This window comes from Accipiter gentilis, chromosome 30 (genome assembly GCF_929443795.1).
Source record: "Accipiter gentilis chromosome 30, bAccGen1.1, whole genome shotgun sequence".
Classification (NCBI taxonomy): Eukaryota; Metazoa; Chordata; class Aves; order Accipitriformes; family Accipitridae; genus Astur; species Astur gentilis.
Window position 1 is genome coordinate 14,697,284 of NC_064909.1, and position 22,864 is coordinate 14,720,147.

At 37.4% G+C, this 22,864-nt stretch overlaps 1 protein-coding gene and 1 long non-coding RNA gene across 3 annotated transcripts in view; one reads left to right on the forward strand and one right to left on the reverse strand.

The window, feature by feature from the left end:
• WDR26 (WD repeat domain 26) overlaps positions 1-22,864 on the reverse strand; it is a 38,192-nt gene that overhangs the window by 9,604 nt on the left and 5,724 nt on the right. Inside the window, exons 4-14 of one of the 2 annotated variants that reach the window (XM_049833680.1) lie at positions 18,959-19,095; positions 18,274-18,371; positions 17,294-17,450; positions 15,476-15,532; positions 12,461-12,599; positions 8,208-8,348; positions 6,751-6,870; positions 5,856-6,001; positions 5,254-5,332; positions 4,489-4,618; positions 1,527-1,712 (exon numbers count right to left, since the gene is read on the reverse strand). In XM_049833680.1, coding sequence (XP_049689637.1) covers positions 1,527-1,712; positions 4,489-4,618; positions 5,254-5,332; positions 5,856-6,001; positions 6,751-6,870; positions 8,208-8,348; positions 12,461-12,599; positions 15,476-15,532; positions 17,294-17,450; positions 18,274-18,371; positions 18,959-19,095 — 1,390 coding nt within the window. The remainder of the gene's footprint in view (positions 1-1,526; positions 1,713-4,488; positions 4,619-5,253; positions 5,333-5,855; positions 6,002-6,750; positions 6,871-8,207; positions 8,349-12,460; positions 12,600-15,475; positions 15,533-17,293; positions 17,451-18,273; positions 18,372-18,958; positions 19,096-22,864) is intronic. The other variant, XM_049833681.1, reaches the window with a different exon arrangement.
• On the forward strand, positions 3-11,822 carry LOC126052681 (uncharacterized). Its single transcript, XR_007510119.1, has 3 exons — positions 3-628; positions 8,221-8,339; positions 9,404-11,822. It is a non-coding gene; the product is annotated as an uncharacterized LOC126052681 (long non-coding RNA).

Consider the following 22,864-nt stretch of genomic DNA (forward strand, 5'->3'; position numbering starts at 1 on the left):
GCAAAAACAAAAGAGAAAGAAATCACATCTTGAAGATCTTATCAACAGTTAATATTTCTATAAGGTCATTAATACAGTGTATTTACAGAAGCTTTACTGAACATGCATTAGTTAGTGGATCTTATGCTTTAGCTAAATCCCATGCTAAAAATTACTTATTTTAGATTCGTTATTCATATTAATTTAGACATTAATCTAGCACGTTAGGTGTTGGTACTCAAAAAGCATCTCTTCCAAAAAGAAATAACACACATTTACATTCAAGTCCCAGGGGACTGTGCTAATTACAGAGTTGTCTGTCATCCATTTAAGATTCCTAAGTTGTTAGGTGTTATTCCGTGCACCTACACCTCTTGTGGAAGCACTGCTGTGAGAAATTAATTTTTTTTTTTTTTTTTTTTTTTAAAATGACATTTACTAGCTCATCTTCTGGAGGAAGTAAGAAAGAGTGAGCAAGCAGCTAATTGGAGAAAAACAAACAAAACCACAAGTAAAACCAACTGGAGGATAGGCTGTGAGTCCTTATGGGTGCATTCAAGGCATTACAAACAGGAGATTGGCCAGGCTGGTCCACCTAGTCCAAGACCAGAAGCAGATGCATCAGAAAGCACAGGAGCAGGGAGAGGAGGTAATTCTTCCCCCTAATATCCTTCCAACTTTCAGCCATTTTCACCTAAGGGACATTCTGAACTAGAGGCATTTACTTATGTAGCAGCACTCAATGGGTTTCTCTTTCATTACTTTGTCCAAGTTCCCCTTGAACTCGTGTCCAGACATACTAGCCACGAGGTCCTGTGGCAATGGCATATACTGTATTTAATTTTAATGTCTACTATAAATCTTTATCACAAGGTTGAATGTGTAATGACAGAAGCCTATAAACTGCAGAACAACCCCCACTGGTCATCTCATTAACAGTTCTGGGCAGGGAGGTAAGAAGGTTTGGGAACAACTGTGCATTTTGGCAGTGAAAAAAAGTTGCACTGTGTGTCTCTCTCGGACACAGATGATTGCGGATGGTTAGGAAAGCATCAATTGCATATAGATTTTATGGTGCGAAACTTCACTCTCTCCAGACTTTGGAGATTCCCTTCGTAAGCACTTTAATACCATTATTCAATTTGCAGTGTGGTCAGAATGCATTATTTAAATTTTAATAACATTGTATGTTATTAAGCCTCAAGCATTGGAGGCAAGATTTTTAAGTAGTCTACATAAATAAATTAATATAATCTTGAGGTCTTAGTGACACCACAGTTTTCTATAGGGCTATGTCAGAAATTTGAATATCATTTTGGAAATACCAGTTGTTTCCTTTTTATTCACAAACGTAAATAACTTAGATAAAAATCAACAGCCATGCAAAAAAACCCAGTAACTTCTCTTTTAGTAAAACAAATTATTCTAACCCAAGAGTTAAAAGCATTTTTCTATCCTATTTATGGTAAAGAAAGTCCACCAAACCAACTGCCTTTGATGTAAACTTTTAGTAATTAGAAAACAGACACACACATGCTGGTTTTTACCTTCAATATCCTGGTTGTCTACGAAAGGCGCTGGTCCCCATATTCTAACAGTGCCATCATCAGATGCGCTGGCCATCATGGATGGAATCTGCGGGTTCCAGCTCACACAATTAACAGTACGCGTGTGCCCTGTCAGCTCCGCAATTGGCAGCTCACTACGCTTGTGCCAAATATATACTTTGTGATCTAAATAAAATACGCGTTAAAAAAACATAGTGAGAAACAGTGCTCTGCAGAGACCAATTTGTCATATCAAATAGCACTTTCACGCAAGCTCTCAGCAACTAAAAAACACATTAATGTTGTCAAACCCATGTCTAAAACCCATGTCTGTTGAACATGCAATAGCACTAACAAAATTTTTCTTCTAAAAGTGATCAAAAGAATATGGGTAAAGCTCTTGCACCAAGAGAAACATTCCCTTTTAACACTTGCAAGTCTACTAAGCTTGGTTTTTGAAGAAAAACGTTTGACTACAATGCAAAGAAGCCAATACATGGCTAAAGAGAAAAACCAAGCTGGTCTTAAATTAAAGATATAGAGTTGTAATCTTACTCAAAAGGAAGTCTTGCAGATTTTTTTTCCCCTCCAACAATTGTATTTACAGATTAGTATATGCATTATAAAGTCATTAGTACCACAACAGAATATTTAAAACTACCACCTGTTGATGAGTACTAGATAAGATCACAGCTCTGCAGTTTATGAAATACATCTTGATATTAAAGATGTAAAACATTCCAGTGAAAGTGCAAGCAGAGCAAATGGGAGAGGGCAACAAAGCTTAATGTCTCAAATTGTGAGCTATTACTGTCTTTGGCAACAATTAATTCTCGTGTGGTATTTAAAGATATGAATTTGTACATATTAAAGTAGATGCAATAAACAACGCTACAGATCTTACTTTGTGATAGGAAGCTTTTAATTACTTCTAGCAACATGCTAGAAATAGAATAGTGAACTGGTCAGATGCTCCACTGCAATTTTTAGAGAAGTGTTACTGCTTTATAACCAACCATATTTAAGAATAAATTACTAAAGGTGTTTGTTTCCCCCCACCCCGCCCCGCCAACTGTAGACTAGCAGCCTTTAACAAGTCTGTGGATTGTCCCCTGGAATATTCCAAAGACATTCCTAGGAACAGAGCTATACAAACTGAACAAGTATTTATTACTAGTATTACACAAAAGCCTAGTATTTAGGTCTAACATATCAAATGAAAGTATTTTAATCTATTTGAAAGGTTTTAGTGTAGATGTCATTCTGAAAGCTTAGCAAACAAACCAATCTTCCTCTATTCCTCTTCCCAGCCCCTCACAAAACAAACTCGCTCTCTGACCTACCTGCTAGAATAGCATCATGGAACCATGTGATAACTGAATTGTCTTCTGTTGAATCAGCTCATTTGAGTGTACCACCTTTAGAAATACTTGTATTGATGCAAATGTTCTGGTTGTGTTTACATTCCACTTACATTTTCAAGAGACTACATATCCACGCTATTCATCAAACAACACAATTCACTCTCTGCTTAAACACCGGACATGCAAGCCTCTGCTGTCTGGGAGAATCAAAGCCTAAACACAAACCAGTATTTTGGTGCTTGTCAGAATGCCTGTATTTTGTTTTGGAAAAAACAAGTTAGCTAAAGGCAGCAGTCAATTTCCCTCTCAGAAAGAGACCTCCATTTTCTTCTTACTGATGCCTTTGAAAAAAGCCTATCTAGCTGACAACATACTTTTAAGAGGTTATGACAACATAATCAATCTATTACTTTTTAAAAAAAGGCTTTGACAATGTGATGTTATTTGTTTTGTTTGCTTGTTTTAAAATACATAGACTTTCTCAGTAACCATATTTGCGACAATCCAGCGCAGAGAGGCAACAGCTTCAGACAGGCCAAATCTATTAAATAGAGTGCCATCAGTTTCAACCACTGCTCAGTAATTTTTAGGCAATGAAGATAGCAAAGAATAAATAAAAACAGGGGAAAAAAGGACTGGTGCACTGTAGTATGTACACCTACACATGGACATCAGCATGACTCAACACAAATACTGAACTTTCAGATACTTGGGTCTCAAACCAAGGACCTTGCTCAACCATGAAAAGAGGTTCACACCGGATTGGAGGACTGGAGGTGCTGTCCTTCAGTCATATTCCACTGGGTCTGGTCAGAGGGTGGAATTTGGTTTTTATTTTAGACATATTTGGTAGTTTCCAGAAAAAGATAGTAATAAGTGTCCTGGCCAACCTTATTTCCTAACAGCTGTGAGTTACATAGTACTAATAGTGATTGCTTACACATACCAAGTGTAATTCTTAGCCCTGCATAGGCTTGAATCTTAAGTGACTTCCACAGGATGTGACAGCATTACATCAGTGACAAAACTGAACGAATTCAAGATATAAACCATTAACTAATTTCTATTCTTGCCACAGACAGTTGAATAAAAACATACCACAAAGCCTTTGATCACCAAGAAACCCTACCAGGGTATGTCAACAACTGCTTAATTTGAGACTACTCCGTCCTAATTAAGATGATGACTCTACTGAAATTAAAATAAACTCACCACACCTATATCCTCAATAGTCAAATGAAGCTGGTACTCCCCAGAAGTATTTCTGATTCAAAACATAAGCCTAAGTATCATACCACAAAAAGAAAAATCCTTAAGAACACCCCACCCACTTCTAATTAAAACTGTGCAGATGCTTTTGTTTTAGAGGAGCAACACAAAAGAGACATTAATGCTTTCTACTACTACCATCCTCTCAAAAGATCCTTTCCGCTGGCACACAATTATTTCTTGAAGTATGCCAATCTCAGTGCTCCTCAAACTTATTTAATGAACCAGTTGCTTGCTTTTATAGATGACAATTGCTAATAACATTATAAAAGTAAGGTATAGGAAGGATACAGTGTTCCAGTTTTCTGCACAATGGGGAATGATGTTACCTTCGCTGCCACTTGCAATGAAATCTTCATTATGACCTCCAAAACACGAGTGAATTGTGTAAAATCCTTGTGTAACACCTTGATACTTTCTCACTAAAACTCTGTCTTGTAAGTCCCATAAGTGAACTCCCTGGGAATAAGAAGTATAAAGAATGTTATTTTATCATTAAACATAATTCATTACATTGAAAAAAGCCTATCTAGCTGACAACATACTTTAAGAGGTTGTTTCCAAATGCATTCTTTTGAAACACCAAAAAAAAATTAAATATGGTGAAAGTACAATACCTCAGCCAACTTCAGTACTGTTACTAGATTAAGACAGTAAAAGATACACCAAATTTCTAGATTCAATTTCCAGTTTGTGGTCCCTTCCATTCTGAAAGCTCCTATTCTTACCCAAGGTTCCAAAAGTAGAATAAATAAAACATAATTCTCACACCCCCAGACATGTCAGCCTGCCACAATTCTTGCTGTACCTGGCTTCTCAATGCAATAGCCAGATATTAACATTTAATAGTACGTGTTTCAAAGTATGAAACTCTTGACTATAAATCAGTCAAAAAAAAATCGGTCTCAAGAATAAGATTGCCTTCTTGTGAGAGAAGGCCATCCTATATTTATGAATATTACGTCCTTCTTATTACATGAAATACAACTGGTTACTATCAAACATTCCAATGCACATCAAAATATTTAAATACAGGTAGCAGTTGCAAGCAGATTTATTTGCATTTGCATTTCCATTTATCATCACCAACTCACCTGAGTTGCTACATTTAACAAAGCTAAACGGCCGTTTTTTGAAATAGTAAACGACATAATAGGGTGATCTTCTTGTACTCTGAAATGATAAGACACATCAGTGCTAAGAGTATGCTTAAACAATGATGCAACACCAAAACAAAAAGCATGCACTGTCTCTGCAATATTATCAGGGAGAGACAGTTATGAATTGGAAGTTAGGTATGTCTCCGTATGTCAATACAAGCCAGGTCTGCAATAGTTTGCTTGTACTTATGACAAATGCCAAGACCAAAAGGGACTTCAGACCTCAAATCCAGCTCCTAACTTCAAGGCAGGACCTACTAGAATATGCCAGGAATTGAGAAAATGGCAACTCTTGATGACAGAAACGTCAAAACATCCACCACAAACCTACTCCAATGCTTCGGAAGTTATTTCTAATACTTAATCTAATGCTTTTTGCTACAACTGGAACTCACTAATTCTTGTCCCATGTTATCCTCCTTTTAATACTGAGAGCATTTTAATAACTTGTTTCCTATCCTGCCCCACAAACCCTTCCTCAATCTTCTTCTGACACTAAGAACCAGGAATTAAAAACCAAAGGAAGAGGTAGTTACATGTTCCTGTCTGTAAGATCCTCAAAGTTATAACCCCGAATTCGCTGGTGTGTGTCCGATGCTAGAACAGTTTTCCCATCACTCAAGCACCAAAGGCATTGTACTCTCACCCCTTCCCAGGAGTCAAGGAGATTACCATCTAAATCCTGATGAGGAGAAAAAAAAAATTGAACTGTTAGTCTCAGACTCCTGAGGAGTGTGACACAAGTATCTTTTTCACCTTCTATTCAGACAATTGCTACAGAAAGCAATCTTACCCTGTAAAAGAGAGACTTAATGAACTAGGACTTGATTGTCTTAACTGAGGGCTTTTGTAGGTATCTGTCCTGGAGAGCTGAGAATCCCTTTCATCACTTATTTTCTCACACATGACGTGCAATCTACATCACATCACAGAGCTCACCTTTGCAGTGAGGCTTGCATACTGCACTATTACTCTGGGCACCAATTCAGCTGACAAATAATCAAGAGTAGGGTGAGACTGTGGACCACCACCCAAAATCAACACCAGTCAAGTAATGAGGGTTTCAAATTTCTGTTTACACTAAGCAAAGACAGCATGCTAAAACTATGAAAGACACAGTCAAAGCTCTGTGGAATACACAATATTTGCGGACAAAGCCACTGTTGTTTATTAGTGTATTTTCTAGAGCAGCTAAGAAAAAAATTCCCAGCCCACAAATCCTCCTTTAGGCAGACAAAAGATGCTTGAACCCTTCTAACTGCTACATACAGAAGTGTTGCTGAAATACTAGCATTAACGTATTGGTTCTTTGAATTACAAAGGATCAGAAGTTTTAGTGTATGTACACATGAAAAAACATGAAACTCGGATTTGACCATGACAAAACTTCCATTTCTTGCTTTTTCAATGGGATAGATACAAAGAACTTACACACTGATAGAACTGTCCACGCTGACCTCCTGTTACAAAACGCTTCCCATCAGGATTCCAGGCCACGCTTGTTAAACTGTCTTCATGAGATTGGCTCATCTTTGTCCTCAGCTCCCCAGTCTGGAAAATAAAAGCAGCAAGGCCTTATACCAGAACCCTTTCCCAAAAAGGCATCGATAATTTTATCGGACATAGTGTTTGGAAGTACATATATTTCAACATATTTCTTAAAAAGCAACCAAACATATGAATAATGCAATAAAAAGGCAGAACTATTTCAGCATCTACAGTGACCCTGGACTTGATTTGGGACAATTTCTTTTGTCCCTCAAATCAAGAGGGATGGACTAGTTAGTGCATCAGACAATTAGAAGATTATGAGTAACGAAAAGAATCAAAAGAAGTTGGAAGAACACGTAAGAGAGAAAGAAGCAACATGAAATGAAAAAAGCCAAACATGGAAAGCCAGGAGGAGACTACAAGAAAATAGAGATAATAAATACATTTCAGCAAAAAGTTGGGAGTATCAGAGCATTTACAACTTTTTCCTCCCTGAGCTGGAGCTCTCCATGCCAAAATTCAGCCTTCATCCCCAGTTTATAATGCTACTGTTTCACAAGACAGAGTGCCAATGAGTGGCTTACCACTGTCAAAACAGTAAGGGCTTCTCTCCATCCTATTGTGCCAGCTCTAGTGCTCTTCACTGAGCCAATTTAGTCAAACAGAAGAAAAGTTCCTTCTTTTCACCCTTGGAATACGTTTTTGTTTTAGGAAACTAAATTAGTTCAGAGTCCAAGGCAGCCCAAGAAAGACTATACAGCCCACAACTGAGGCAGGGGAAGCTTTTATATCAACTCAAGTGCCCATAAAAATCAACAGCAGAAAAGGATTTTCAAGTTCATGGAGGAAATGGAAAAATGCCCTAGTGTCTAACTGAAAGATGAAGTTCTGAAATCATAAACTTAAGCCTCTGTGGATCTTCCACTAATATCACTGGGAGGGTTAGACAAAATAAAAACAGCTTGTATCTTTTGCTACTTGTTAAAACCTTCAATGAGCAATTGCTCCCTTTAGATGATAATGCTGTCCTGTTTCTCTTGATTAATTTACTGTTCTTCTCTTCAGTAGCTCTCTAAGGTCCTATGGATTTACACCATCCCTTCTCAGCAATGATCACTAACCATATACACTAGAATTGCTACACAGTCCCACACAGTTAGAACTCTAATTTCAGTTCTGTACAGAGTACAGAATTTGTGGGCTGCCATAGTCATTTTTTCAAATTGTGGAGGGGGGGGCGGGGAAGAGATCAGCATCTTCTTTACACTCACACCGTCACACCTTTGCACAGCAAGTTTGTAGAAATGACTTCTTTCTCGCTAACGTATTTAGATATTGAAAAAAAAGCAGTATGCTGACCACAAAGTTTTATTTTTTACTCTTTAGTCACCACTTACTTGTACATTCCAGAGCCAAAGCTCAGAACAATCATCTGGACCACAGGCAACAAGATAGTTGTCATCTGGGCTCCAAGCAATATAAGAGACACCATACGCATGGCCTTCTAACGTCTTAAGTAGTTTTAGCTGGTGAGTATCCTGAAACAAGAGAGGTTCTGTTGAGACAATGCAAATGAACTCCTACTAGATTTCACATATACACTGTGTCCAAGTACAGCATGGCAAGTTTGCTTTATGCAACTTGGCACCTGCCTTTTACAAGAGGTACAAATAGGTTCTTACTGGAAAAGCAGTTGCTACTTTATAGAGTAGGACCATAAAATGAAAGCTTCTAAGTTTCAATGTGCAAAAGAACAACACTTGTAGGTATTTTTGTTCTAACCTTCCGTGGTTCTGAATGTGGAACTCACAAAATACTGTTGCATACGGAGTTGTACATTACATTATGCTTGCTTTAGTATAGAGGATTTTCTTCAGTGTCAATTCTCTCTACATATACTAGAATACAAAAGTACCATTATCCATATTTTACAGAATTAAGTTACTTTCTTAAAAGTAAAGTCATGCTGGAAGCCTGTTATGGTTAAACAGAGAACCAAAACCTTCATGTATGCTGAGAAAGGAAAACCTTCAAGTGCCAATGTTTTTATAAACTTGAGTGCATCTTGTGTGTGCTGCTCAAGAAAGAAGTTTTACAGAAAGATATTTTTAAAAGCTTCCTTGAGAGGTGTTCTTATTTCAGAAGTGTTGCTTACAGCAAGCTGTTGCATCTTTTCTGCCAGATTTAGTGAATGAAGCATACTTCGCTCATGCAGAGTATCTTGTATCTGCTACAACTGTTCTACTGCTGCCTTGTCAGAGGAACTTGACTTCAAAAGAAATAGTACAGCTAGATACTGTGAAACAACCATACACTGGCTTCCTAAATACAGAAACATGCTTCAATACAGTATTAGCACTGACTCTTGACAACAACATGGATATACAGGAAGTAGAACCAAGCTTGTTAAACTGTTGACAATTTTTTTGAAGCCTCTTGGAAAAGGGCAAGTGGATTTTCCTCCTTCCCTTCCCTCCCCCTTTTTGCACCCTGCTGCATGAGGGATGTTTATACCTCCTACTTCTCTTCAAAGAGTGACTCATTTGAAAACCTAGCTTGATTTCTCAAATTGTCCCTTCTCCTTTTGTTTTAGTATTAATCAGCAGAGCGCCTCTTGATTCTAAACAGAAAGAACATGGTCAACAGAAGAAGAGAGAGACACAAAGGACTGTTTCCTGGGATCAGCTGTGAGGGATTTGATGACTCTCAGCCAGCGTGCAGCTTTGTTGGCTCTGCTGGCTAGAACAACTAAATTCCTCAAAAGCAAGTGGGCCAAGAATAACCTTCAAAACACAGAGAAAGAAAGAGGGGCAAATGAATGGACCTCCCTCAAGGCACCTTTTCGATTCTAATTATTATTCCTGCTCTGCATTAGACACTACTGTGTCTGTAGCTAAACTGATCTGCAAGGAAACCGAGTCATGTCTGACATCATCTTGCATCCTGGAGCTTGCCTGCAACTGATAGATTTCTTTTTACATCAGGATTAAAGTAGCCTGCCACTCCTGCATCACCTTTGATACTCACGAGGAGCAAGGTACATAGGATATTCCTCTTCTAATGACAGGACTTTGTGGCTTTTTCTCTCTCTCATGCTGCTGTCATTTCTCTCCAAACACAGCAAAACTGCTACACCATGTTTTGCTCTAAAACAGCAGTCAATGGTATTTCAGGAAATGTCCCCAAATTTAGTCAATCTGCTTCCCACCCACCACCACAAGAAATCTCAGCACTTCTATCCCTTACATATAGCTTCCCAGATTTTTGTTATGTAGAAGAAAACAACTATTCAGGTATCAACTTAAGTCTGCAGTAGTTGAGCTCCTTGGCTGAAAAACCAAAAAGCTGTCAACAGTTTTTAGAAAGTGCAGATAAAAAGGCGGCTTCTGTGAGGAACAAGGAGGACTGCTCTACCAAAGAAAATGCATACCAGTCAAGGCGATACCTCTACTGTGCTTAACCTTTGTGCACTAGAGATTCTGCCACACTTCATAACAGTCAAATAATGCATTTCACACACACACCCCTAGTTCACCCAAGACATTATTTAATGCTGCTGAGTCCACTTAAGAACTTTGAAATGAACAAATGAAACTGAAAACAGAAGCATGGGTTAAGACAGCTTAGACACGTAGCTGGGTCTTAAAAAAGAAATAAGAAATTCATGGTATGAACTGAAGAAAACACACAGAAGCAGCGTCATTACACTTCAAGAGGGGTGATGAAGAAAAGAAAGGGAGAAATGAAGGATTCTCACACAAATGAAGTGTGTGTGGAAGAAGAAACACAGTTCATTTAAAACAGTGTTCTCCCATCACTTGCCCAGACAGTTGGACAGATGTTTCCCTATAGTTTATACATACAGATTAGAATAATTCTAAATACCCAAAGCCTTGAAAACCTGATTAAACTTATGGTTCAAAAGACATTGTCAACTGCTGCAGGAAATGCAAGAAGCATGCTCTGGCAAATATGAAAGTGAACCATTTCAGTTATGTGGCCTAATGTTATTTAGGCATCCACCTCCTTGAGAGGGTTTCAATTTTTTATTTTTTTTTAAGTACTTAAATACAGAAGATAAAACTCTACAAAGCTGCTTTCCCACTAACTATTTGAGATTTTGTTCCTTTAGCCACCCTTGGCCAAAAGGGTTAGCCTAAAACACTCACAAAACATTTATTTGGCTTGATTAACCAGGTATTAGCTAACAATTCACTGTAAAATGTGCTAATCAAGATGTCGAGTATTAAAAACTGATCAATATAAAAGAAAGATGTGCCTCTACAATCAAGTGACAAATCACCAGCAAAAACATTTGATCCTTAATTTACTCAGAATTACTCTGTTAAAAAAAACCAAAAACACACAAAACAAAATACAGATAATTTTCTAACTAAATAACAGAAGTCATCTTATGCTGCTATGCATCTCTTGGCCCACAGCACACTGTCTCCAGTTACAAACAAACCAGAACAGTTCTATGCCTGAAAAAAACCGTAGCACTTGCTGTTAGTTCAAGGGCCATATAACAACTATACACATGGAGCAGGGTTTTAAGTTCTCCCATCTTCTTAACAGCCTAAAGGACTCAAATTACATGGCTTCCTAACCTGTAGTTGAAGAAAAGGATTAAGTTCAGCTCTCAAATCCTACTGAAAGCCAGTATGGAACTGCAAAAACCTTTCATATTCCACTTAACATACCAGTTTGCAGCTGTGTGGTTAAAAGACTGTAAGAATCTTATTTCTGATAGTGTTTTACAAGCATTAACAACTTCAAATATTGTGTGCATATGTTCAAGTTTATTCACAGTTTTCAGTTATTAACTCTACGGACATACATTCAAATCACTTCTACAAGTCAATGAAAACAGTCAGATTCACCGCTCAATCTTTTTATTTACATAAGAATAGATATGGGTAGGAAAGATAAATCTTGTAGCTGTAGGATATTTCATATAAGAGAAACAGTGCCATATATCAGTATCAAAACCTAAAACCGCAGTCTGTAAGAAAAAGGATGGGTATACTTCCATGTGTCAGTGGATTCTGACAAGTGTTTAAATCTTCATCTCAAGCCAAGGCAAATCTTACAACAGCAAATAGCATGAAGTGGTATACTGATACAACTTCAGTTTAGCACATACCATGTTATTACTCAGAAATAAAGTACTAAATGGTGAAGTGGACAGAGTATTTAAATCCTAGTGTACTAGTAGCAACAAGGTAACAGAAAGGGGTTAGTCACATACATGGATCAGAAATACTCCAAGTGATTTAGAAGAAAGGTTCCTCATGCCACGCTCCTTCTACTCTCACCCAATGCTTTGCAAGGCCTTCAAGCTGAGAAGCTCCCCTGGAGGGCACCAGCAGGCTTTATCCCATGGTACTGGTTAGGGGCACAAAAAGTTCCTGCCCCAAGCAGCCAACAGTTCAAGCCTTACGCTTGGGCATCAGGTTTTCAAGTGTCCTCCTTCACTAACCTACACTGACTGTGATCTTCAGTCTTTTACATCCCAGAAAAATACCCTAGTCAGCAGGCTACAGTGCATGTTAGCCTGTCCTACAAAAATCAAACCATACTACCAAGAAAAAAGCAGAAGGGGAAGGGAAAGACAAGTCACACACATTTTAACATGTTGCACACTTACTGGATCAACCTGCCATATAATAACAGTTGTGTCCTTAGATCCTGTTGCTAGTTTAGTGCCGTCATTGGAGAATTTACAGAACCACACTTCATTACAGTGCTCCGTTAGTATCTGCTGTGTATAGCATGGGAACTGTTTCCTGGGAAAAGAAAGGGATGTATTTGCAGATTAATAAGAAAGTGGGAAGATATTTTTTTTTAAATCAAGCTAGTAAAAATTAAACCAAACTTATTTAAATGCAAGACCAGACAACTTAGAAAATTCCTCTATTAACAGCTGCTTCAAATACGTACAGAATGATGTGCCTTATCTGGTAAAAAGCTCACACCACCAAGTGATTATAACTAATCATAAGAACACAGAACTATTCTCATGCCACTCTTTTCACACAATTTGTTATGCTTTCATATAATTTGGAATAAAACTGACCTCATTAGGAGTGTAACAGCTTATTACTATACGCTTCTATGATGTATAGAAAATACTGAGAGTCCAAACTTCTTTGAACCCTATGTGCAATCTTTTATTTACATGTTGGGGTTTTCTAAGTATCTAACTCACTAAGCTATATCTTACCAAGACTTTAGAAGGGATTCTTACATAAAAGCTGAGTAAAAGAAGTCTTATTTTGTTTTCCCAAATGTGATCTTACAATAAGTTAGATGTTTCTTTGCCTTCATTTTGTGCCATTTTTCACTTTCTTTGCAGAATACCACATACAATATCTAAGCGTAACTAACATATCATTATGAGCTTTCAACTTGAACTGTTCTCCCTCAAAATCTACATTATTTTGTAAAATGTTAAGCATTTAGCAAACAAAATATTATATGATAAACTACTGAAGAATTAAACGTTCCTCTATAGCTAATATTTAATACTCTAGTTACACACTGAGGAAAAGCTAACAGTCATAATATTAAGTTAGGTAAGAACTGGAGACAAGTTTTATTTCATTTACAGCTTGCATACTGTATAAGAATTTGAGAGCTAATATAAAGTAAATGTAGGCTTTTACAGCAGATGGCTGCTTTTATAAGCAATGCTGGAGTAACTACAAGTTCATTGTTCAGATGCACTAAAGGGTAATCTCTAACCACAGACATTTTTTCTTGAACTACAGGGACTCTAAGTGGTTTAGTCTTGAGTTTTTATGTTGCCCAGCACAACTCTAATGGGACACAACAGGACTAATGTAACAGTGACAGTCTCCATGAATGTACAGCTGTACTTATAACTGGAGATACTGGCCTAAAAAACTCCAACCTTACTTCCTTTACATTTGTGTTTAAAAATACAGTTTGGTGGCAGCCAGGCTGACAGATACCTGAAGAACTACTACTTACCAGAAGCTAGAAAAAGTTCTGCTTAACACAGTGTCTATACACCCTCAGTCCATTTTCTTTTGCTATAAGATGCTTCCTAGTCTATGCTTAAAGGCTATTGCGCAGCACTAAACAACCACACAGCCCCTCGTTTCCTGTCTTATGGTAGAGGAGGATAAACAAAATGTACATACATAAATATCTGTAGTTGGCTTCCTTGGGTATGTCTACTTACTCGCTTATAGAGAAACACTACTTTAAGCTGACCAGGAGCTGTCTAATTGCCACTGGAACAACACTGAGCCCAAGGTAAAAAGCCCCACCCATGAAAGAAGACCTTGTTTTCCTTGGAGTCTAGAGGAACATAGGCAAGCCCTTGCACAGATATGTGTACCTACAGGAAGAGCATTTTGTTATTATTTAGCCATATTGTAATAGGTTAATGTTTTTCCTCAGAGCAGCAATTTGCTCTAGAAGGTGAAAGAGTCTTTATCCATAATTCATACAAAGTACAAGGGGCTCAGTGTGTCCCAGGAAAGCCTTTTCAGCATATTTCAGTTTAAAAAATACTCTATAGAACAACAGCTCTTGTATTTTAAAGCTTAAGAAAAGCAGCCAAGGTTTTGTAGAAATGAAAAGCAAGCAGTATAATTCTGGAGTATAAAGTTTTCATAGTAAGGCCTTTAGGTTCCTAAAAAGGGTAACAGGCACAGTTGATATAGCTGCTGCAGACATATGCCAATATTGAATTACACTATTCACAATCCAGTCAGATCAGAGCACATTCACAAGAAGTTCTCTTCACTAATGAAACATACAATCCAGCAAATTCAACTTCACAGATAGCAAAGCATACGTTAAATAACCTTCTGCAGAAGGAAACAGCAGCAGTCTCAAAACAAGAAACCAAAACCAGTTGTCTAACTGTTTCTGGTTTTGCTGATTAGATATTATTGTAGCTCAAAGGGTTTTCTTCTTTTCTTGAAGTGTTTCATTACAAATTGTTCTCTTTAGCACAACACACTTGAATCATGCTGTTCACATGCTGAAATAAAGTATCTAATAAAGTTATCTGTTGTTGTATTTACAGAAGTTCAAAATTCTAAATAAAATGAACAGCTACTTTTTTATTCCCTGTACATGCAATGGAAGATTTATTCCTCAACTTCTGCAATGGTTCTTTTTCAGAAATCCACATTAAGCTAGTACCTAGAAAGCAGCAGCATTCACCTCTCATTTGGGCTTCACTGTTTGTAAACTCAGACTAAAGTTTATTTACATGAAAGCAAGACAAAAGAATTCCAGGGGAAACCCAAACAAAACATCCAACTAGGCTGAAGGCTCTAAAAACCAAGAATGACCACCCCCAAAAGCATCAATTCTCCTTCATCAAAATCTCTGGCACAGTAAGATGAAATACCTCACCTTCATTCCCAGCAGTTTCTCCCTCTTACCTCCCACTCTTATGAAGTGATTAAGTTTTAGTTAAACATTTTACCTATTAGTGCAATTCAAGCATGCTTGATCAAAATATTGCCAGAAGTCCAAAACAGATTAGTTCCAACTAAAAAAGGGAAAGTTGTCAGTGTTCTATCATTTAAGTAGTACTGAACTTAAGTTGTCTAAACTATAGACTACTGTTACTTCTGTCAGTTTCATCAATATTTGGCTTCCACTGTCTTTAACTCACCTCATTATGCCCAAGCATGGCAGCATGTACAGCGCACCACATACTGATCTCAGACCCCTGAAATAGGTAGGTACAACAGGTTGAGTTGAGGACAGAATGGAAGCCTTTATTTTGAAGTGGGGGTTTTTTTGCCTTTTCTTTTTTTAATTAAAGTAGTCATGAGTATTTATGTATCTATACATACCAAATATTCAAGGTTAGGAAGTACCACATTAGGTAAAAAAAAAAAAAAAACAAAAAAACAAACAAACAAACCAAAAAAACCAAACCCAAACTATGGCCAAACTTTTATGTCAGAAAATAGATTCAGATGGGTGAAATTCAAGTCCAGATTTGTTGCATATAGTATCTTTTATATTCAGCTCTACCTAGGCCAACTTCAGTAAACCATGCTCTTTACAGTTGGCTTGAATGCTCTTTGGGGTTTGATTAATCACATCAAACCCCCTACAGAACATCCAGTGTTATTTATGGACTTGTGCAAAGACTGAAGTTAAATCTCTTTCTGTTAGTCTGATTTTAAGACTCACTTCTGAAGTAGGGAAGCCACAATTCCAGTATCTGATAATTTCCAATAGCTCCAAATGGGAAACAACCAAATTACCACGCACACACACAAAACTGCGGAATTAATGTGATGTAGCAAAATTACAAGCTAGACAATAGTCTAAAAAAGTTACTTGAATACATGAAATGCTGAAGATATTAATTTTAAAACCTTAAATGGCTACAGTGAAGTACTATGGAAATCTGCATCTTTAAAAACAGATTCCAAGTAACCCAAGAACACAAGTCAAAACAGCTGAGTTCAGAAAGTTTCTATAAGAAGTTTATCAGTATTTAATTAACTTCCTCAGACGAGCTAACATTAACATGAAAAGAATTCCCCTGTAAGCCCAAGTGTTAGCCTGCTACAGGAACAAACATATAAGGCCTATCATATACAGCCCTTATTTTCTAGGTGTCCTAGCTCTCATTCCCTTGTTACCCCATGCACAGCAGTTTTCCATAAAAGCTACAGTGAGTTTTTAGGTCCTTAGCTGAGTTTTGCTGAATGAGGAAAAACCACTCAAGTCAGTCATTTGTTAAAAACAAACATCTTCCTGCTTCATGTCTACTAAAATACGGCATTCTGAAGATTCAGAAGCAGCACGGGTTTTGTTAAAAAACAGTTATCCAGACAGTCTTAAGACGTAATGTATGTAGGTATAAGAGACATTCAATTCCTGCTACCTTACAAATCCGAGAAAATAGTTCTTTATATCACTCATATATTATGTAAAACAGAAATGTCTATTGCACGCTTCTACTCTGGTTTAACCTTTGTGTCTAAAAGCACCTCACTGTCCACTATTAGAAGTTAAAGCTGAAAGCTGACTTCATGAAGTCTGCTTCAGTAGGCTTTCTGCATTCCAGTAAGCTTGAAGGCAGAGTCTGGATAAATAATATACTAGTGATTCGCCAGTGAAAAAACACAGCAATCCCGTGTTGATGAATAAACAGACTGGCTGTCCAAAATCACAAGAAACAAGTGGCTAAGGATCAGCACAGTAATGTATTCTATTCATACCCATCTGATTAAAATTTTAAAGCTTCAGACTGACACCATTACCCCATATCCAGCTACCAGTCTCTTACACATACCTTCGACTCCCCCCTATTACTCATTTAATAAGAACTAAGTTATCTTAGTCAACTCCTGTTAAACCAACTCAGAATAGTTTTCATGTCCCTTTTAACAGTAGGTACAGTTAGACTATTTTAAAACACAAAGAAAAGATATTTTTGCCCATATTAAAAGTCGCAAGGGTTTCTTACCTACTACAAACATGATCTATTAGCAGCGAGACAGAATCTAGATTACTATCTAGTTTCGTATTATGATATAGGCACCGGTCCCGTTGTAGTTCCACAGCCTGACGTAGCAGGTTCTGTAAACGCCTTGGAGGAAGCATCACTGATGGGGGTAGGTACGCTTTAAAACAGTTATTAAGAAAAAATAAAAAAAAAGTATCAAAACCAAGTTGCAAGTAAGAGCATTTTGATTTGAGTGTTTCTGGAAGAGACCTTCGTAAATAAAGCTTAAAAGCTACAGGAAAAGAGTGCACACAGATTGTCAAATTTACAGCTATACATCTGGAATTAGAAACATGAACTTCTGGAAAGCAGAGTTGTATGTAAGGTATTGTAGTTACAGTATATATTGTCCTGGCCAACAAGCACCATTTACACAAGCTAACTCAAACCCCAGTATTTAACCAAATCTGTAAAATTGTAAAACATTATCGGCTGTGTTCATTTAAGGAATTCTCTATTAACACTATCAAAATAAAGAATACCATGGATTTTACAACTCTGATACATAGTATTACACCAGCCACAAGAAAGAGAGAGGAGAAACTGTAATTCAGAGCACACTCTGAGACCACTATCAACCAGTATTAGTATCACTAGCGGTTATAGGCCATACTTAGTTTCAACCTCTCAGTATAGCTGTCATTTACAACACCACCACCCCCGCCCCTCCTTGAACCGTACATTTAACCACCAAGTTATACTATTACTGTATGCAGCAGAGCTACGAAATAAGAGCTCCTATCACAAATAGTTTATCAGAGACAGCAAAAGGTTAGACACAGAAGACCAAAGGGTAAAGGCACCTAAAGACATCCCCATTAACCAGGAAATAAAAAAACAACCACTGGCAAATGCAGTTAAAACCAATTCCCTGGGATATGTCATAAGATGTGCTGGATTTACAGAGGTGGGAATAAATTCTAAACACTAGAACATCTTACTCTGGAGTTTGTCCAAAAGTTTAGATCTGGAAGCTGTTCCTTTCCCTTCCCACTCTGCTTTTGCACGCAAGTCTTCTGCATGGCTACACATCAGATACCTGTTTAAAAAAAGTGCACACACACCAACAGACCAAGTCTTTCTGGAATCATTCTTTTCACTTTTAAGCACAATATATATCATAACATTCTTAATGAACTGGAAACAGGTGACTTAAGCTTGAGACTGACAGGAAAAAAGGCAGAGAACTATTCCACACAAACATGCATCTTCTTCAGAGCAAATATCTACAAATTAGCAATAGAAAAAGAAAACAAAACACAAACAGATTTCAGGGAAGGTAGAAATGTCTTGTTTTCCTCTATGAACAAACCAGATTATATTCACCTACTTATTCAACTATAATATAACAGACTAATAATTCTCACAGTCAGATGACCATACATATGCATGTATTAATTTGGGTTCTAGTACTATAAATGTAAATCATAATCAGGTTCTTTTCAAGCATCTGAAACAGAACACTGTCTGCTGAGTAGTCTTTACTCACCATTTTAGCATATGTCACTACAGCTTATTAATCAACAATCTTCAATACAGTTTGAGTTTTTACAATGTCAGCTACCAAAAGCTATAGAATTCCTTAGAAAATTCTACTGAAAGAGCTCTCAGAGTCCAAACACTTACCCACTGAGGACATGAATGCGTTCTGTATTATATTTCAGAGGTGTCAGTTCACAGCGTAGAACTTGAAGTGCCTCCAGGACCTTGCCATCCTCCAGGTATTCCAGGTACTTCTGCTGCAGCAGCAAAAACTTCATCCTCTGACATGACAGAAAGCAGCAGTCAGGGGAAAAAGGTTGACTGAAGTTTCAGAAAACGTTTGAGCCTAAACAGAACAGTAGAAACCATTCTACTATGCCCTTCAGAAATACAGCTATATGTAATGTTTCATTACTCAATTACTCTTTTTGCTGGGTTTTCAACAACATTGCAGCAATCAAGTTATCCATGAATTTCATTCCTGCCTTATGGGGCTCCAAGTATCTTCCTACCTCATTTCTCAGATCCCCCCTTCAACTTGTCTCATTTTCATACTGACTCCCTTTTCAGTCACCATTCTTCAAACCCTGAATCAGATAGGCTTCCCAATCTTACATTCTATCAAGAAAACCACCCAAAAGCAGCTAATCACATATTTAAGACTACATGACAGCACAGAACACAACAGGCCAACTCAACAAGTTTTCATACTGCTTACATAGGAGCTGACATGGATCACACAGCTGCATAACATAGAGCAATAACAAATTGACACTGCCTGAGGTTTTGTTTTGTAGTTCCATGTTAAGTTATTTTCCTTGGGTGTTGTATCATTTTTCAGGATTACAGAAAAAAATATAGTTTCCTATATTTAGGAATCATTTCACTTCTCAGAATTAATCACTGCTATTTCATAGCATTCCTTTCGTCTTCTACAGTTTTTGGTTGTCTTTTAAAAAAATAATCAAGCCTACTAATCTAACAACAAATGTCTGCGGATAAGAAAAGAAAATCAGCCATTCATTTACTATATTCAAAAACCTTAAGTCCTAGAAATTTCTAATACCAATTTTGTAGAAACACAGTTTGATTGTTTCTGGATGAAACAAACTATTCTGTGTTTACATATCCTTACTGCTAGTGTTAGCAGTTATCGGAGAGAAAAGACATTTCTGGTCCACAAGACTCACCACATTAAAGAGGAAAATGTACATTCTTAGACATATCAGTGAGAAACAGAATGAAGATTATGTGCAGCAAATTACATTTGCTTTTCTAATGAAGACCCCACCAACTCAATCACTGATTTCCTTTGCTCTGTCAGACCTCAAGCACCTCACTATTTTCATGCTCATATTTGGTCAATGTTTACTTAGTTTCAAACACACTGCTAGCCTCCTTAAATAGAGGGATAATTGGGAAATTTAAGATGCTCCTGTCCTAGTAAAGTTTACATGGAAGTTTAAGGCTTACTATATATAAAATCTAAAGTTAAAACATAAAGCAGTTTTAGCTTCCAGAGATGTTCAGTTCTTCGAAAAGAATAAAGTTTCCACATACAGTGCTATTCACTTACCACACAGCTTTGTGAAGCATAAAACATTACATGGAAAAGATGATTTATGTTCAAACATGTCTGTAGTACTCTATTGTCACGTACGCGACAGGCAGAATCATATTACATTCCCTATCCAGCTCTCTAGTTCATTTGAACTTGGAATTGTTAGAGCATCACTGTACAGTTTTTACAGGCGAGAACATTTTTTGGTGTTCTGACACGTAGAGAACCAAAAGAAAGATATCCCAATTATTTACAACCTCAGTGGTTGGTTCCGTGCAGTAGGCCAGCAGACCTCATGCTGTTTGCTTATATACTAGCAGCAGGAGGGATAAGAGCTTCCTCTCCATACTATGCACGTGCTCACAAGGACCCATGAAGATGCTCAGGTAGTAAGTCACATACCATATTTCACCCCTTTTGGTCACCTCCCACTGACAATCACCACCAGATAAAAAATAGCCTGATATTTCCAGCTTGTAATAAAAACTATAATCCCTCCAACTCTTCCTTCTCCATTCACTGAATATATTTATTAAATCTGTATCATCTTTCCCTTAAATGTGCTAACCGTAACCATCTAATTAAATCTTTCTCCCTCCCTACTTTTAGGACTTAGCATGTTAATTTCATTTCTTTAAGGGGAAAAGTAAAAAGAGCAGAAAACCCTAAACCCCCCAATTTTTGTAATGCCAGTCCCAAAAATTCCATGGAAGCATTACAGGAGCACTACTGTTCAGCATGCAGAATGCTGTTGCCAAGTTATCCAAAGACATATAACTTCAGTTTTGGGGTTAGAAAGTATAATTTCAAAAAAAAAAAGTCAGTGCCATGTGTGACTTTGGCATATTAGGCATATAAAAGCTGCCAGAATAACATGGTACTCTACACTTCATGCAGGAGTCTACTGTTAATGTAACAGAGAATTAGAATCAAAGATAAGCAGTTTTAAATTGTAACTTATCTTTAGCAAAAGGCAGGGACTAGAGTAAAGTCTTGATAGGGAAATTAAATTGATTTTCTAAGCTATTTTGAGAACTGCTCCAAAACTTGCCCTACAGCATACATAAACAATGGCATGAATACAGCCTCCTTAAGGCAAAAGTCACACTCCACTGACATCATATTTCAAGTCATTTTTTTATATCAGGACGCTCACAGCCTCCTACTTCTTATTTTTGTGCAACTATTGACTTTGCTGACAAGTAGATTTCACTGAACAACTGAATTTTGTCTTCATTTTCTCTCAACTACTTATATGCCCTACTAATAGTACTGCTAATTACTTCCAGGACCACCTTGTTATGGTAGACAACACCATTTAGAGTACATCTTCTCTTCTAGAGCCCAAACAACCTCTTCTAGAAGGAAAGCGAGCTGTTTGTAATATCAGCAACTGTAAAGTAAAAGGACAAACCCCACTATTTAAATAGAACAGAACAAGCATAAAACTAATCTGACACAATGCACCCACAAGAACAGCTTACTCATTCTCCATATTCTTCAGCTGCCTTCCAAAGAAGGAAAATGAAAATTATCATAAAGCAAATTATACTATGTACAACATACAAAAGTGCCTGGGATTTGTTGCTGTCATCTCAGTGTTTGCAATGGAAATTCAACATCATTACACCCTTCACTGTTGCACAGTTTAAATCCAGACACCACCATCGCTTAGCTTATAGCAAAGATTCTTCACCCTGTAGGACCCATGGAAGAGTCCAATGCAACAGTTTCAGCACTGCAGTCTGGCTGGTTTTGTTCAGTTATCACCACCTCATCCTGTCTTTCAACTCTATAGAGAGAATGAGGATAAAGCGCACTACTTTGTTGTTTCTAGAAGCTATTATTTAACTGGAAGTTGAACATCTGATCACCCTGGGGCAAAACTAATAGTTAATAGATTTACAGGGGGTGGTGGTCGTGGTGTTTGAAGAAGGCGAAGTGCTAATATCACATTAAAACAAACTACAGCCTTCGATTACCAACATGAACGTTTAGTACTTTACTCCATCATCCTAATTGTTAGTAGGAAAGCCCCTTGCAGCATCTTAAATTCTAGGATGTTTTGCATGCACCATGATTCACCAGCACTAGGGTAACCAAAGGTGAAAGCCTCAGCAATGCAACTGTGAAAATAAAAGGACAAGCATCCTACCACAGTCAAGAAATTGGGCCATTTTGATCACTGGTTACAGCAGCAAATCTTGAGAAGTTTAAAGAGTAAAATGCATAACCTAATTTTAGGATTAGATTTATTGTGTTATTTTTGAGCTGCATATCTTAACAAGCTCCACAACAATTACTGTACTAAGAGTTCAAAAAAGTAAACGCTGCTGAAACAACTCTTCTCCAAGATGAAGAAGGTAACTAAAAGACGTGCTGAAATTATCAGCTGATGATTCAAGATGAACTCAACACAGCAGCTATCTGTTTATAACCTGCAGAACTAGGACCCCAATTTTCATTACTTTGTAGTCTTTATTACTTTG